The sequence below is a fragment of the Gracilinanus agilis genome, chromosome 1 (genome assembly GCF_016433145.1).
Source record: "Gracilinanus agilis isolate LMUSP501 chromosome 1, AgileGrace, whole genome shotgun sequence".
Taxonomy (NCBI): Eukaryota; Metazoa; Chordata; class Mammalia; order Didelphimorphia; family Didelphidae; genus Gracilinanus; species Gracilinanus agilis.
In genome coordinates this window covers 147,934,137-147,950,257 of record NC_058130.1, presented here as the reverse complement: position 1 = coordinate 147,950,257, position 16,121 = coordinate 147,934,137, and the positions used below count along the sequence as shown (strand labels likewise).

At 38.7% G+C, this 16,121-nt stretch overlaps 1 protein-coding gene across 1 annotated transcript in view; it reads left to right on the top strand.

Moving 5' to 3' along the window:
• The first annotated feature begins 6,864 nt into the window (after positions 1-6,864).
• Positions 6,865-16,121, top strand: part of LCMT1 (leucine carboxyl methyltransferase 1) — a 106,461-nt gene continuing 97,204 nt past the window's right edge. Inside the window, exon 1 of the mRNA XM_044658186.1 lies at positions 6,865-7,119. Coding sequence (XP_044514121.1) covers positions 7,016-7,119 — 104 coding nt within the window. The 5' untranslated portion in view covers positions 6,865-7,015. The remainder of the gene's footprint in view (positions 7,120-16,121) is intronic.

The window sequence follows — 16,121 nt, the reverse complement described above, 5'->3', positions numbered from 1 at the left end:
TTATTAGATTGACTAGTACTTTGTCTATTTTATCTGTTTTTTCAAAGTACCAGCTTCTAGTCTTATTTATTAATTCAATAGTTCTTTTACTTTCGATTTTATTAATTTCTCCCTTGATTTTTAGTATTTCTAATTTAGTTTCCATCTGGGGATTTTTAATTTGCTCACTTTCTAATTTTTTGAGTTGCATGCCCAATTCATTAATCTCTGCCCTCCTTAATTTGTTAATATATGCACTCAAGGATATAAATTTCCCCCTGAATACTGCCTTGGCCGCATCCCACAGAGTTTGGTAGGATGTCTCATCATTGTCATTTTCTTCAATGAAATTATTGATTGTTTCTATGATTCCTTCTTTGACAAATTGGTTTTGGAGAATCATATTATTTTATTTCCAATTCGTTTTTGATTTTCCTGTCCAGGTGCCCTTACTAATTATTATTTTTATTGCATTATGATCTGAGAAGGTTACATTTATTATTTCTGCTCGTTTGCATTTGTTTGCAATGTTTCTATGCCCTATTACATGGTCAATCTTTGTGAATGTACCATGTGCAGCTGAAAAGAAGGTGTATTCCTTTTTGTCCCTATTTATTTTTCTCCACATATCAATTAGATCTAATTTTTCTAGGACTTCATTCACCTCTCTTACCTCTTTCTTATTTATTTTTCGGTTTGATTTATCTAGATCTGAAAGAGGAATATTTAGATCTCCCACTAGTATGGTTTTACTATCTATTTCCTTCTTGAGCTCTGCCAGTTTCTCCTTTATGAATTTGGATGCTATGCCACTTGGTGCATATATATTGAGCAGTGTTATTTCCTCATTGTTTATACTGCCTTTAATCAGGATGTAATGACCTTCCCTGTCTTTTTTAATCATATCTATTTTTACTTTGGCTTTGTCAGAAATCATAATAGCCACTCCTGCCTTCTTTTTCTCTGTAGCTGCCAATGGCTCGATGGGTGCCCCAAACTTGCTCTATTTCTTTTTAACTGGCTTCAGCGCTAAAGGTGGTGTGTGTGGAGGGGATGGGGGTGGGGTGGTTGCTCAGCCTGCGATTTAGTGAGAGCTGTTTCACCCCTTTATAGCATGGAAATGTCCTGATTCCACGTACCTTCCACGCTACACCCTGTTGTGGGGTTCCTCCGTTCGTCTGGACTTGTTTTTATGTCCCTTTGAGGAGTTTTGTGTGTTTCGGTCAGGAGAGGTTAAGAGCTGCTTTTTACTCTGCCGCCATCTTAACCCGGAACCTAACAATTTTTTTCATCAAGAAATTTAAATAAAATGTATAGATTTGAAATATAATATTTGGGTCCATTTCTGTCTTTAGCATTCTGGTATTTTACAGATTCTTTGATAATCACTCTTACAAAGTCCAGGCTCACATAGAGAGTCTTTTGGCTAAAATTGGACCAATACGTACAGGGACCTTGAGAGAGCTGACAGCCTCCTTGGGCAAGATTGAAAACAAAAGTGGCTTGTTTCTGTTTGTTTGTTTCAACAGTGTGTGGGCCGTCTATTGAGGATACTGTAATAGATACTACACTTGAGCTTAACCAAAAGGCTGAGAAGCGATGAGGAGGCTTTAGTAGAAAAAGAGCACATCTATGTAGGATTTAATAGGAATTCTTCCAGGATGGCGACCCCAACCCGGCAAGGAAGGAAAAGAAGCTAACGGGCTTGGAGGGGAAAGAACAGGTAGCCAGTCATCAGTTTCTGTTGAATGAATGAAAGCTGCTGCCCATGGTGTGTGGGAACTTGATTCATAGGATTTAAGGCCATTACACAGGGCCAACGCAGTCTGAAAAGAACCTGCTAGCAGAAACAGTGCCGTGTAAACCGGCTTCTCGAAGTGGCTCCACCACGGATCACCTCAGTCCTCGTGGGCAGACTCCACCACTTCGCCTCTTTGTGTATTTGTTTCCTCATCTGATAATTGGGTAGATCTCTGAATTCATTCATGTGAACACTTGATCATCCTATGCAATTCCTACCTCTTCCACCTTCCCCTCACCCCCAAATTCCCCAAAGTGCATCTCGGCAATGAGCCAGAAGCCTTAATCTTACTCTTTTTGTATCTTGGGAGGAACGATGTGTATCCATTGGAATGTGACTGTTGTCTCTCATTCTAGTTACATGGCTTCAATAAAACCCTTTACACTATTTCTCATGCACAAATCATTACTGTTAATATGGTACAACCTACTTAGGCCTACTAGGCTATTTGTAATTTTAAATTCTTTTGAGATGACAATGTTTGTTTATTCATTCTATAGACATTTACTGGGCACCTATTATATGTTAATGTTTTATGATTCACAGGGGGGAATACTGGTGCTGAAAAGGTGAAATTTTACTGTAGCAAATACCTGATAATCCTTGAAAACACCATTCAGTTTCCCAATCTGGCCCAGTTATGGAGTCCTACTCAATTTGGGGCCCAGTTCATTATTGACCTATCCAAGATATGCATTTTTTTTTTAAATCTTTAACTTCTTAGTATCAATCTAAGATAGAAGAGCAGTACGGGCTGGGCAATTGGGGTTAAGTGACTTGCTGAAGATCACACAGGTAGGAAGTGTTTGAGGCCAGATTGGAATCCAGGTCCTCCCAACTCTAGGTCCAGTGCTCTATCCACTGTGCTCTGTAATAGGGAAACTTAGATATTATATAGATATATATTTAAGGTGTGGTCGCCAGGAATCAATCAAATCTAGATTGATTCCATAATTAAAACAGACCCAAGTCAGGATGGGTTTTATGGTAGTTTATTTACAATTAGAAAGGTTGAAGGTAAGGAGAGAGAGAGAAACTCTGGTCGGATCAGTGGAGGCCCAGACCAAGTGAGAATTAAAAGATTAATTAAATTATGCTACTAGCCACAGGGCCTTAGCAATTAGAGAGGCAAGGAAGCCTTCTTGAGGTAGAGACTCTGGAAAACGCCAAGGTAGGCCAAAGGAAGTCAGCCTAACTTACCCACGTGACAATTCAGAGTAGAAGCTGCCTGAGGTCTCAGCTGAGATCCTTCAGCACCAAGTTCAAAGCCTGAACTGCCTCAACAGGAAGTTACCATCATACTTGAAGAGATAGCATCTTTAGTCACTTCCTGGAGGTCCACCTCTAATTCAAGTGGACAAATGGCAGCCTCAGTACTGGTTTTGGACTACCCAAAGGGCAATCCCTTGTTCTTGATTTGTTACTTATTGTCACGTGTGGGTAACTCATCTCCCCTCCCCACTAAGGGAGGTGGGGATGACATTATCTCTGGTGGCTAGAGTTTTTAACTATGAATGGGGTGTGAGCTAATTCCATTTACACAGCTCCCTAGGGGCCCCCAAAATATACATGTTGATGAACTGATTCAACAAACTGCATGTTATCAGATGGATAATGTGTAATTTCATTTACTTTATTTTCTATGTAGTTGATTAGGCCAGTATTCTCATTACTGCAGATCTCTCAAAGGTTTTCTAGTATCTTGGGGCTCAATGTAATACTTTCACAGTCATCTGTGAATAAGAACAGGTAGAAAACCTTATCTGTTATAAGGACTCAGCCTAGTATCATATAGAGAATAAAGAAGACTTCCCCTGTTTACTTAGATTACTGCTGGGATTAACAACTCTAATCCAAAACTTCCCCAATCATGGTTGGTCAATCAGTAGCTGCTATTAGAAAGTGAAGTAAAAAAAAGGCCATATACTTTGGACCAGATCCTTTATCTTTATCTATACAGTAGGAAAAATAATACCAGCCCTGCTTCAATCAGAGATAGTGCTATGAAGAGGTTCAAAACTAAGTTCAGATTCTCATTTCTTCTTCTCTAAATTGTTTTTGTTTTAAAATTTATCTTCCATACAACTATTCTAGTAGGACTTTTCCTTAAGAATTACTATATTCATGTTACCCCTCTACTTGAAAATTTTCCTTAATTCCTCATTGTCTCTTGATTCTAGCATTAGTAACTCCAACTTGGAGTCCAATCTGATTCCAATTTAGCTGTCCATTTTTATCTCATATCATTCTCCTTTATACTACTTCCTCTCTCCTCCCAACTCTCCCCAGACTTCTATCTGCCAGACCCTGTGATCTGGACCAGCCATTTCCATCTGAACAATGGAAGGGACTGGGAAGCTGGTGACCTTTACCCTCCACACCCAATAGGTAGCAGCATAGACCAGCAATACCTGCCACCACTAAGGTGAGCCACAAAATTATTCCTTCCCTAAATAACTGTCATTGAATCAAGGTCTAATTCCCAGTCAGTTTAAATTGCTCTCCTGCTCACTTTCCATATCAGGTGGATGCTGACTCTCAGTCCTTACCTTTCCCAGAGTTTCATTCCACTTTAGGGCTTGAATCTACTATCCTCTTGGTAGGAGATCATCTGCCCTACCATTTACTCTTTAGAATCCTCTGGGCCTAGTCATTTACTGTGAAAAGGGAATTCTTTGTTCTCTTTGCCTAGATGGAGTTAACTCTTTGGTTAACAATAACTTAAGTACCCTTACTTAGTACCTCACTAGATTATGAAGATAGGGTTAACTCTCCTTGTCTACCTTTTGATTGAATCAACAAAAGCTTGAACTAGGTAGAGGAGTTGGCAAACCATTTAGAGAATTCACACACTCAGAAACTCAACCAGCCAGGAAAACTGTGAACCTTTTTGACAAGAATTCACAACTCCAGAAAGTGAGAAGTAGATCCCCCACACACACTGCCTCTCTGGATAGTGCTGGGCAATTTGGAAGCTGTGATTGGCCCTTGTGAAGAGGGGAAGGGACAAGAAGCCACTATAAAAGGCCCTGAATTTCTGTGGCTGAGGGGTTCAACTTCAAGAAGGAAGTCAGCTTCAAGAAGAATGTCTGCTCTAGGAAGAACGTGGCTCTCAGGAGTCACATTCAGCTTGAGCCATTGTCTTGACCTGCTTCTTGGAGGGAACTTGGGTGAGTGGATAGCTGGCTTTCCCTTCCTATCTTCTGTAGAGAGTTTAATTACAGTTGAAGGTCAATAAGTCCTGGCAGAGTTGAGCACCTGAGCAATATTTAGTTAGATAGGCTAATATCTTCTCTACCCTTTTGTATTTCTCTGCTTTCGCTCTTTCTACCTCTTTTACAAATAAAAGCTATTAAAGGTCATTTCAACTTTGAGCAATACTACTTTGAATTGGTGACCACAATTGTTATTTATAATTTTCATATATTTTAGTCAAACCATTAATTTTTAATCCCTACACTACCCTGCTGTTATTCTTGTCTAAATACTCACTAACCTTTCAATCTACCATAAACTGAACATAAATATGAATCAATTTTTATATGTTGTCTTCCTTAATTAAAACGTGGTCTCTTTGAGATCAGGGTATATGTCAGTTTTCTTTTGTATCACCAGAAATTAGCATAGTGCCTGGCACATTATATATACCTTTCCTGTGTGAGCTTTGGCAAATCACTTAACTTTTCCTGGCCTCAGTTTCCATATCTGCAAAATAAGGATAATAATAACACCTACCTCACAGAGTTGTTGCTGGGATCATATGAGATCATATTTAATGTATTTGCAAACCTTGTTTGTTATTATATGAATGTTAATATAAAGTCTAGCTATTTCTATTCATTAGATTCTCCTATTCCATATTCCAATCAAACTTCACTATTTTCCATCCTCCATTCTCATCCTACACTCTCCCACCTCATTCCTTTGTTCGTGTTCATGCACTATCTATCTCCCATGCCTGGAATGAACATCATTTTTTGCCCACTCCATTCCAGCTCTGATCTTGTCAAAGCCCTTTCTTCCATTCAAAATGCTACCTACTTCCAGAAGACTTTCTAGACCATTATTTTCCCCTTCTCCCTCCAAATGCTCTCTTTTCCTTTGTCTCATAGCACTCTAGAGTCTTTGCACTTACCTAATATCTTCTGTATTACAGTTATTCATGTCCTTATTAGAGTATAAGCAGGCCAACAGAACTTGGAGGTGGGGGTGGGATGAGTGAAGTATTTAAATTCAAATTCTGCTTGATACTTTCTATATGAATCTAGATAAGTTGCTAAACATGAACCTCAGTTTCCTCATCTGTAAAATTATGATGATAACAGTGCTTACATCATAGGATTTCTGTGAGGCTCAGATGAGGTAGATATATGATGATAATTTGCAAACTTTCAAGCACTACACATAGCTGTGAACTATTCTTATGTCTTTGTATCAATGTATCTCAGTGCAAGACCTTATAAACAGTGCAGATATTAATAAATATTTATTAGAAAAAAATTCAAAGCACTTTGTAAATAGTAAAATACTGTTATCAACATGTTATATGTGAAATGATAAAATCAAACTTTAAATATTATGAATGCTGTACCTAAAAAGGTTTGAGTGAAGAATTTCTGTGTATTTTAAATGGAAATGTAAATTGCATATAAAAATCCATCGGTCACATGGCTTAAAAAAAAAAGATACCTTTAAAGGAACAAAACCAACCAATCAACCTCCAGATAGCAGTACTTATAGAAGTCTCTAGGGAAGTGTATTGTAACGTTTTTGTATATTTAAATATTAGCTAGGGTTATAAAACCTCAGGTCTCAACCACTCTTCTGATGGCCTCTAATCAAGCAGGGGAAAAGAAAAGGAGAAAACAGTTCCCATCCTAGAACAAGAGAAACTACAATTCCCAGAAGGCATCGGGGTCCAAAAACCTTGTGTCCAATTGCCCCGCCCCAAGCGCCATGCGACTCTTGTCCAATAACCATCCATAGAGAGTCCTTGTGATGAGTAGAGGTCCAATGAGTGCCTCAAAAGAGTCAAGGTGAGGAGGAGCCAATAAGGTGTCCGGTTGCTGGTGAGGAAGACGCCAGAGAACGACTTCGGGGTGTCCAGTCTGTTCTAGCCCATCTTCCCCACCTGCTTGGCCCTAGAGTCTATGTCCTTTCCTCGGAGCGCGCTTCGGTGAGCGCGCCCTGAAGCCCGCCCTGGATCCTCATGTGGAGACCGAGTCTGGGGCTCCCATGGCCTCCCGTAGCCTCCGGGAGCCTACTGTCTCTGGCACGGACACCGACACGGGGGACGAGGGCGTGCGCGGCACCTGTGATGACGCTTCCCTTTGCAAGAGGTGCGGAGGGGCTTGGGGACCTGTCGGGCCTTGGAGGGGGAGGGGTAGAGGCGGTGTCGGTGTGGGGGAGGGGCACCACGAGTATGGTGGACTGAGGGGTTTGGGGAAAGGCAGCGGGAGAGCAGTCCCTGTGCAGCCTCGAGCCCCTTGCACCTGGCTGGTGGAGGAATTCGGGTTCTGAATCTCCCCATTCCGCTTCACTCGTTTTTCTCGTCTGTAAAAAGAATTGTTCCATGGCATAGGAGAACCAGGGAATCCCAGTTTCTAAGAGGGACGGGACTTCAGCTGCCATTTAGTAAAAGACGTACTCGAATATTAATCCCTCACTGAAGCACCAGATGAGGTTATATAAAACCTTTGCCTGTAGAGGGGGAACACCCCACTCGATCTGCTCTAAATGCTATGTTTTCGGACTTAAAGCTTAAACTAGCTTCTTTGTAACTTTTACACATTGCACCTAGTTTTTTTGCTCATCCATCATACAGAGCAAGGCTAATCCGTCCCACAAGGCAGCCTTTCCAGTAGAAAGCTATCATTTTCACTTCAGGCTTTTATTCTCCAAGTTAAACATTCATAAAATTTTTTCATTTTATTGTCATTTGGCGCGGACTCAGAGTCCTTAAATCTGATGCCCTCTTCTGGAGCACTCTAACTTGTTTAAGTTAACCAGTGCCCTTTCCAACTGTTCCAAGAACTGAGTATATTATTCCAGATTTGGTCCTATTTGAGCAGGATAGAGTGGACCCTTCTTATTCCTAGAAACTGTGTCTTTCAAGGTAGCTCAAAATTGCTTTAGCTTTCTTGGCTATCTTATCACACTGCTGACTTAAATTGAACGTACAATATAGTAATAGTCCTGGGTTTTCTTCAAATTATCTACTATCTGAGCACTCCTTTTTTATCTTTTAAAGTGAATTTCTTGATCCCTACATGTAACTTCATGATTAAGTATAAAATTTCATCTTAGAATCAGCCCAATTTTTTTGTCTGTTAGTATTTATTTGGATCCTGACTTATTCATTGTGTCAGCTAACCCTTTTAGCTTTATGTCAGAGTAGTGTGACTCTGAGCAATCTATTTAGTCTTTTTGCCTCAATTGTTCTCATCTGTAAAATTGGAATATTAATAGCACCTTCTCAAGGGTTGTGAGAAACTCCCCCAACCCCATCGTAATACAGTAAATATTTTGCAAATCTCAAAATGCAGTCTAAATGCTAGGTCAGTGATGGCCAACCTTTTAGGGACCCTGTGCTGCCCTGCCCCACCAACTGTGTGCAGTGCCCCGCCCCCCTATACTGGGGGTATGGGGATGGGCTCCCAGCCATCCTGTCCTCCCAACCACCTCCTGCAGCCACAAGACTGGCCCCTGTACCCAGCCTTGTGGGTGGGGGACAGAGTTAGGGTGCTTCTGCTGAAGAAAGGGGGGGTCTCAAAGACCAAGTGCCCCCTCTGGTGGGCGGACTTCCAGCTAGCTTGTGCCTGCCTCTGGAAGCCTTGGCCTGCAGCCACAAGGAGGTGTGTCCCTGCATCCAGGTTCCCCCTGGGGCAGACTGAGGGAGTGGGTTGCTACCCCACTTGGATCTGCCAGGAAGATGGGAGGTGAGGGAAGCCTGGGGGGTTGGCCTAGAGATCAAGCACTCTACCCACTGTATTTGGTGGAGTAGGACCAGCTCCTAGCCCACTTGGGTACCAGTGAAACTGTCTCCTGGGGACTGCCTATTGGACTGTTACCCATGTGGGGTGGGAGGGAGCACAGTTAGCCCTTGAGGGGGCTCCTGCCCTTCCTCCCACAGGTGGCTGGGTTGGGGAGGGAAAGGAAGAAAGTGGAGATCTTTTAGAGGGTGGGACTAGGCTTTATAGTGGGAGAGGAGACCCCCTACTGCCCTCTTCTGCTGCCCACCTGCAGCTCCTAGTCTCAGACAGGGGAGGGAGAAAAGGAGGGGAATGGCCTGAGCACTCTGCTCAGGGGAGGGAGCAAGGGGTGGGGGTGGAGAGGAGGAAGGGATCAAGTGTTGGGGGGGGGGCTTGGGCATGGCCACAGAGATGTCTGTGTGCTGTCTTTGGCACATGTGCCATAGGTTCACCATCAGGGTGCTAGGTTATTAGGGATAGACCCAGAATCTCTGATTTTATTTGTATGGGCAAATTCCAGGTTTGCACTCTTTTTATCAAAGGAAGTTGATACCTCTGCAATTTAGTATTAGAGAATTTAGTATTAGAACACTGAGAAATTAAAGAACTTGGTTAGGGTCATATGCCCAGTTTACATCAAAGTTCTTTTTGGGTTCAATGCCAGTTCTGTATCCGCTACTTTATGCTTCCTCTTCCTAGGTATCTCTGCTTAGCTAGTATTATTATTGTTTGCATTATTATTTGCAAATTGGATAATACCATTTATCTTTTTATTCAAATAATGAAAATGCTTTAGCAGTTCTAGATAGAACACTGGAGACTGTCATGCAACATGCTGTGGAACCATGAGTTCTTTGGGTTCTGCCATTTAGGTAGTTCTGACTCTTTAATTGTTTTATATTTCTCATTCCACAAGAAAAGAAGAGGCAGTTTATCAAATGCTTTACTATAAAATGTAGGTGAGCTATATCTACAACATTTTCTTCATCTGTCGGTTTAGTGATCCTGTCTATCCAAAAAGGAAATAAAATTAGTCTGGTAAGTTCTGTACTGGCTCTAATCACTACTTCTTTAACTATATGTTTACTAAATATCTCTTTAACAATTCCTTCTAGAGTATTTCCAAGAATCAAAACCAAGCTTTGTGATTCAGTGATCACATCTTCCAGTTTAGCATCTGAGGATTTATATCATCTTGGCTAAGTGACTTGTCTTATTCTTATTCTACATATCTTTGGTATCTACTAATTCTCTTTTAGCCAATTTTGTTCTGCTTTTTTTACTCCAAAGGTCATTTTCTTCAGCAGAGAAATAGAAAATATAGTAAGAATTAGCAGCTCTGCTTCTGGATTCTGTCACTGTTTTTTCTTCCCCTCGCAGGGATTCTATCCCTTTTTTGATCCTCCTCTTTTCCCCAATGTAGTTTAAAAAAAAAAAAACCACATTTTTCTGTTGTTGGCTAGCTAGCTTCATTTCATTTGAACTTTAGAACTCTTGATGCCCCTTTTTTTGACATCCTTTAAAAAATATGTTTCTTTTTATTATTATGAACTTGAGAAACATATCCATATACAAAGAAGAATGGAAAAAGAAGATTGTATATGAAACCATGAATCTCTTATGTATAACTTTTTTTAAGAAGATAATTTAATGTTAGTTTTAAATCTGCACTGCTAATGTCTTTCTTAACTTTCTTTTGTTCTCTTCTGTCTTGATCCAACACTCTACATTAAGAATTACCATCCTAGAGACAGGAGGTCCTAGGTTCAAACCCGGCCTCAGCCACTTCCCAGCTGTGTGACCCTGGGCAAGTCACTTGACCCCCATTGCCCACCCTTACCAATCTTCCACCTATGAGACAATACACCGAAGTACAAGGGTAAAAAAAAAAAAAAAAAAAAAAAAAAAGAATTACCATGCTTTATATTCTTTGTCCAAGACCTTTTGCTTCTATCTTCTGTAAATGTTCTTTTAGAAAAAAAAAAAATCTTCTGTCTTAGAACTGATACTAAATATAGACTGCAAGGCAGAAGATCAGGAACACCTATGCTGTGAGAGTTAAGTGACTTGCTTAAGAGTCACACAACTAGGAAGTATCTAGGTCAAATTTGAACTTTGGATATCATGTCTTCAGGCCTGGCTCTGTAGCCACGGAGCCACCTAGCTCCCTGAATATATTCTTTTGAAATCCAGATTGGTTGGTGAATTCTTCCTGACTTAATACTTTTAGAAAAATCTTGTTTTTCCTTTTCTACAATGAGTTTTTTCTTTTTTTGTTTCTAGATTTAAATTTTGAAACAGGATCAGACTTGTTGATCTCTAAGATTCCTTATAGCTCTAAAAGTCTGTGGTTTCTACATTTGGTATTGGGCTATTTTGTGAGTCTTGATGATCCTTTTAAAAAAATAAGATCCTCATATACTGAATTACTGAGTTAAGTTGGTGAAGAGATGAGAGAACAGTAGAATCATAGCTCCATCTAATCTTAATTTGTATCTGGATAAGAATTACTTTCCCCAATACCTTTAATGAATGTATTATCCAGTCTTCATTTGAAGACCTCCAGTGATCAAGAAATCATATCTGTGATGCAGCCCATTATACTTTTGGATAACTCTAATTGAAAGGTTTTCCATCTAATTTTGATCTTTCTGTCTACTCAGTATTCCTTATTATGCCCTCTAGGGGCCAAGCAAAATAAATCTTTTTTTAAAATTTATCTTTTGTTTTTACATAGACTAAATTTCCCTTTTGAGATCTTCTCCTTCTCTTTTCTCAGAGAGCCATTCCATATGAAATAAAAAAAAAGAAGAGAGAAAACTCAGCAAAACTGATCAATACATTGGAAAAATATTCTACACTTGTAGATCTACACTTATAGATCTTTCTGCAAAGGAGAGAATGCCTTATCATAGCTCTGCTTTGGGGCCAGGCTTGTTCTTTGTAATTTTCCAGCATTTTTATTGTTATTTTATGGTGATTATTATTTCCATCTACATGCTTATAGTCTTGTATGGTTTTCTTGGTTCATTTTGCCTTATTTTGCTTCCTTTTATGTTTTCCATGCTTTCTATATTTATTGTTTAAATTGTTTAGTTCATTACCCTATCCACAGAGATCTTTTTTTCCCCAGTTATTACCACAAAATATGTTCTAAATATTTTGTTGTACATGGAGCTTTATAAACCTGGTTCAAAGGGTGTGGGACATTTTAGCTGTCAATATGCATAATTCTAAATTAAATTCTGTATGAAAAGCAAGTCATATCCTCTTCCTCATAGCTATCATGGCCATCCCAAATCTGTCCTCCACTCTCTGTGCCCTCATTATCTTGGTCATCCTTCTCTAATGTGAACTACTCTATCAGTATCTTTCATAAAATACCACCCAGAATTGAATACTCTAGAGATTGTCTGACTGGGAAGGGTGAAGATACAAATTAAGATTAGGTGGAGCTATGATTCTACTGTTCTCTCATCTCTTCACCAACTTAACTCAGTAATTCAGTATATGAGGATCTTATTTTTTTAAAAGGATCATCTCCCTCATCCTTGATACTTCCTTTTTTTAATGCAGCAAAAAGCAATTTATTTTGGTTTTTAGCTATTTCTAACTATTTGAGCATACTGCAAGCGAAGGTGGCATGAAGTTGGTCTGTAGGGAGAACATCTGTTAATAAATGGGGGCAAGCCCCAGGGAGAAGAAGGCAATAGGGAAATGTGGAAGGAAATCCTTGAGCAGAATAGTCACTAAAGCCCATGATTTGGAGACAAGCCAAAAGAACAGTTCACATGGCAGAACAATCCTTGGAGGTGGCAAGCCTCCCTAAGATTGATCAATTTTAACTATTAACTCCAGCCCAATTATTACTTTTGTTGTGGTTCAGCTACCTTGAAAAATGTAACTTATAATTATGTACAACCTTGTATTCTGATATTAGCTATAATTATTTCTGTATCAAATGTAAGTTTTCAAAGTGTATTTCCCCTTGATCCACACTTAGCAAGACTTAGCACAGACACCTTACACCAAATACTTATTGCGGATTTGATTAGGAAGAAAAGATATATAATAGACCCTAGTATATTACTTCATAACAGAACATAATTCTTAGCAGCATAATAGCATGGACAGTTAGAAATAAAACAGATTTGACTTATAAGTAAAGGAGAAGTTAATATTTGCTTGGCTTTTGGAACAAAGAATTGGACATTAACAGAATCAGGCTAATAAGAGTAGCTCTCTTAAGCTGTGATAGATGATGCATATCATAAAGGCAAAAGGACCTTGAGTCTCAATGAAAGCCATAGCAAGCCTAACAATCCAACTAAGGCTATGCAAAAAGCTCAGAGGAAAAGCCTTGTTGGAGAGGCATTCTTAGTAACCTTAGGATTAGACTACCTGTTTTGAAGCAAAAGACCCCTGAGTAAAAGTTATCTTAGCTCCTATGCAAAAGCTGTAGATAAATGTCTGCCTATGACAAAACACACACCCTGTGTTATGCTGTGTGGTCATCACACACAGCATATTCTGAGATACACTCTGAAAAAAGGCCCTAATAAAAAATGAAATTTCAGCAGCTCCATTTCCAAGCAAATAGAATTGGAATTTAGCTTTTTAGCCTTACACAATCCATACAAATTATACACTCACATACCCTGCTTTCATTTGTTTAATTTTTATAAAAAAGGAACAGATGTAGCCCCAAGTAGTGAGTAGGCCCCAGTAAATCACAGCCATAGTTTAGAAGTCAGACACATAGCTTGCCCTCCCTAGCATGAGAACTCGATCCAACTCCTCCCCAAATACTAAATGTTCTTCTAAGAAATTACTGATGCAGAAATTCTATGAGAAACTATTAGATAGTTACACATTGACATATTGAATTATCACCTATAGAAAACTCTGTTTAGAACCACTGAGGTAATCTACATCCATAGTCTCTATCTTGTAAATCATTATTAGCCAATGTCTCTTCAAAATGGGCAAACTTTTTAAAGAGGAGGCCAAAGGAAAGGAAATACTCATCTGTCAGTCTGTTTCTAAGGCAACTCTTGAAGATTCATTGTATTGTATCCTACTTATTGTATTCGCCAGATTAGGAATAATGGTGGGATAGAACATTTTAGGGGGCTGCATCTGGCCTGCAGGCCTTAGTTTGCCCATCACTGCCTTAGCTTACCTCATTCTCTCTATAAAGTATGAATCCCCAAATCATTAAACGCCACTGATCAGCAAGAGGACTCTGTGTGTCAGTCTGTCAGTCTGACCCTCCTGTAATCACAGAATCATTTCTCTCATCCTGGTTCGTCAAGTAGTCATCAGGGTTTTTTCATATTTGGCTGTTCCTGAAAGGTTCGTCTTTTTTTCTCTTCTATTTCTTCATTTTCATAAGTGATCCTAAAATGTTTATGTTATACCAATTCTTTTTGAAGTTTTACACTTTTTTACCATTTATTAGTGACATCTGTGGTTTCCCCCTTTTTAATTTTAAATTTGCATCCTAATTGTGGTGAATTAGGTAAACCTCAATTTTTTGAACAATATTATGGATATTATAAAGTTGATATTAACTTTTTATTCATTTTTACATTTTACAGAGCTTGAGTTGGCACACGTTTCTTAAGCAAGTGTATGTCTGTGTGATCACTGTAGCTGTCTACATACTTCGTCTTTACACATAATTACATTTTAACAAATTGCATGTTAATCCTTAGATTGTGAATTTCTTCTTATACACATACTTTTTTTTTTTTAAACCCTTACCTTCCATCTTAGAGTCAATGCTGTGTATTGGCTCCAAGGCAGAAGAGTGGTAAGGGTAGGCAGTGGGGGTCAAGTGACTTGCCCAGGGTCACACAGCTGGGAAGTGTCTGAGGCCAGATTTGAACTTAGGACCTCCCATCTCTAGGCCTGGCTCTCAATCCACTGAGCTACCCAGCTGCCCCCTTTATACACATACTTTTAGAGTAATTTTCGTATCCTAATCAAGTACAATGCTGTTTACATTTCCATTTTATAATATACCAAATTTTTAATACATATATCATTTTTATATTTCCAGTTTTTGAAACCCTGATGTTAATTATATTTTTCCTGGTTATGTAATATAATAGTACATGTTTTAAAGTAGCAATTTTACATGTTCATATGTCTTTCCAAATTTTAGATGATGCAAAATCTTTATATTATATCACTTCTTTTAATAAGTTGATATTAAATTCTTATTTACTTTATACTCATTTTTTGCAGTTCTCAAATTCCGTTTGACAAGTATTTTTGGTAAACCTAATATTCAAATCTGTAATTATTATACATTGCAAGTCTTAATAAATAATTTTTTCATTATAAATTTTGTACATTCTTAAATTTTTGCTAAAATTTTATTTTTAACTGGTAACCAATTATCACAATGAATGAATTTACCCTGTACCATCAGTACATATTTAAATCATTAGCAAATTTTTTTGTTATATTTATCAATTTTTAGTATTAAATCTAATTGGAATTCAGATCAAATTGTGAGCCAGTTGTGGGATCAAATCACCCTTTTTTGTCTTTATCATTTCTACCCTTCCTCCCTTGTGGCCATTGAGGAGGGGAGAGAAGAGATGTCTGACAATTTTGTATATTTGCCTTTTATGTGTAACCAATTAAATTATCTTAGAGTTTAGGAGGTTACAAAATTCATAATTTTTTGAATTTCCCAAATGGCCTCTGTCTGTCTTCTCCATTTTCTCTGGATCAAATTGAAGAAGGCGGAGAGAGGTCACTTCTTGTCTGAGGTTTATTTTTCCCAAAATGTAACCCTCCCATTGTGTGCACAGACAGACAACATGCAGAACACACAGACATATCATGAAACAGAACACAGACAGATGACATACAGACAACATAAGTTTATAAGACAAACAAAACACAAGTCTTGTCAATGTCTTAAATTGCTGGAATAAAGAGTCATTAATTTTTGAATTAATTAAAGCTGTCTCAGTGCTTTGGGGTGTGTGATATACATAGTGGCTACTAATTGGTAAAATGGAGCAATGGATGTCTGGGGGATGGACAGTGATGGGGATGTATTGTGTTGGTAACATTAGAAACCCTAGTCTGAAGGGTATTTGCTGTCTAAAATTTATTTGCACTTTTCCTGGGGCTTTTTACATTACAGGAGCTGGTTAGAAAAAGGGTTAATTTTGGGGAGGAGTTTAAGGTTGATGTTGACAAATTGGTTCTTTTTACACTCTGATGGTATTCAGAGCTTGAAAGTTTTCTGAGTTTATTTACACTTTTCTTCTGAGAAATTGAGAGGTTTTTTGAGATAGCAGCAGTGGAAAAGGGAAAGTTTCAACTAACCTGTGGTAAGATTTAAA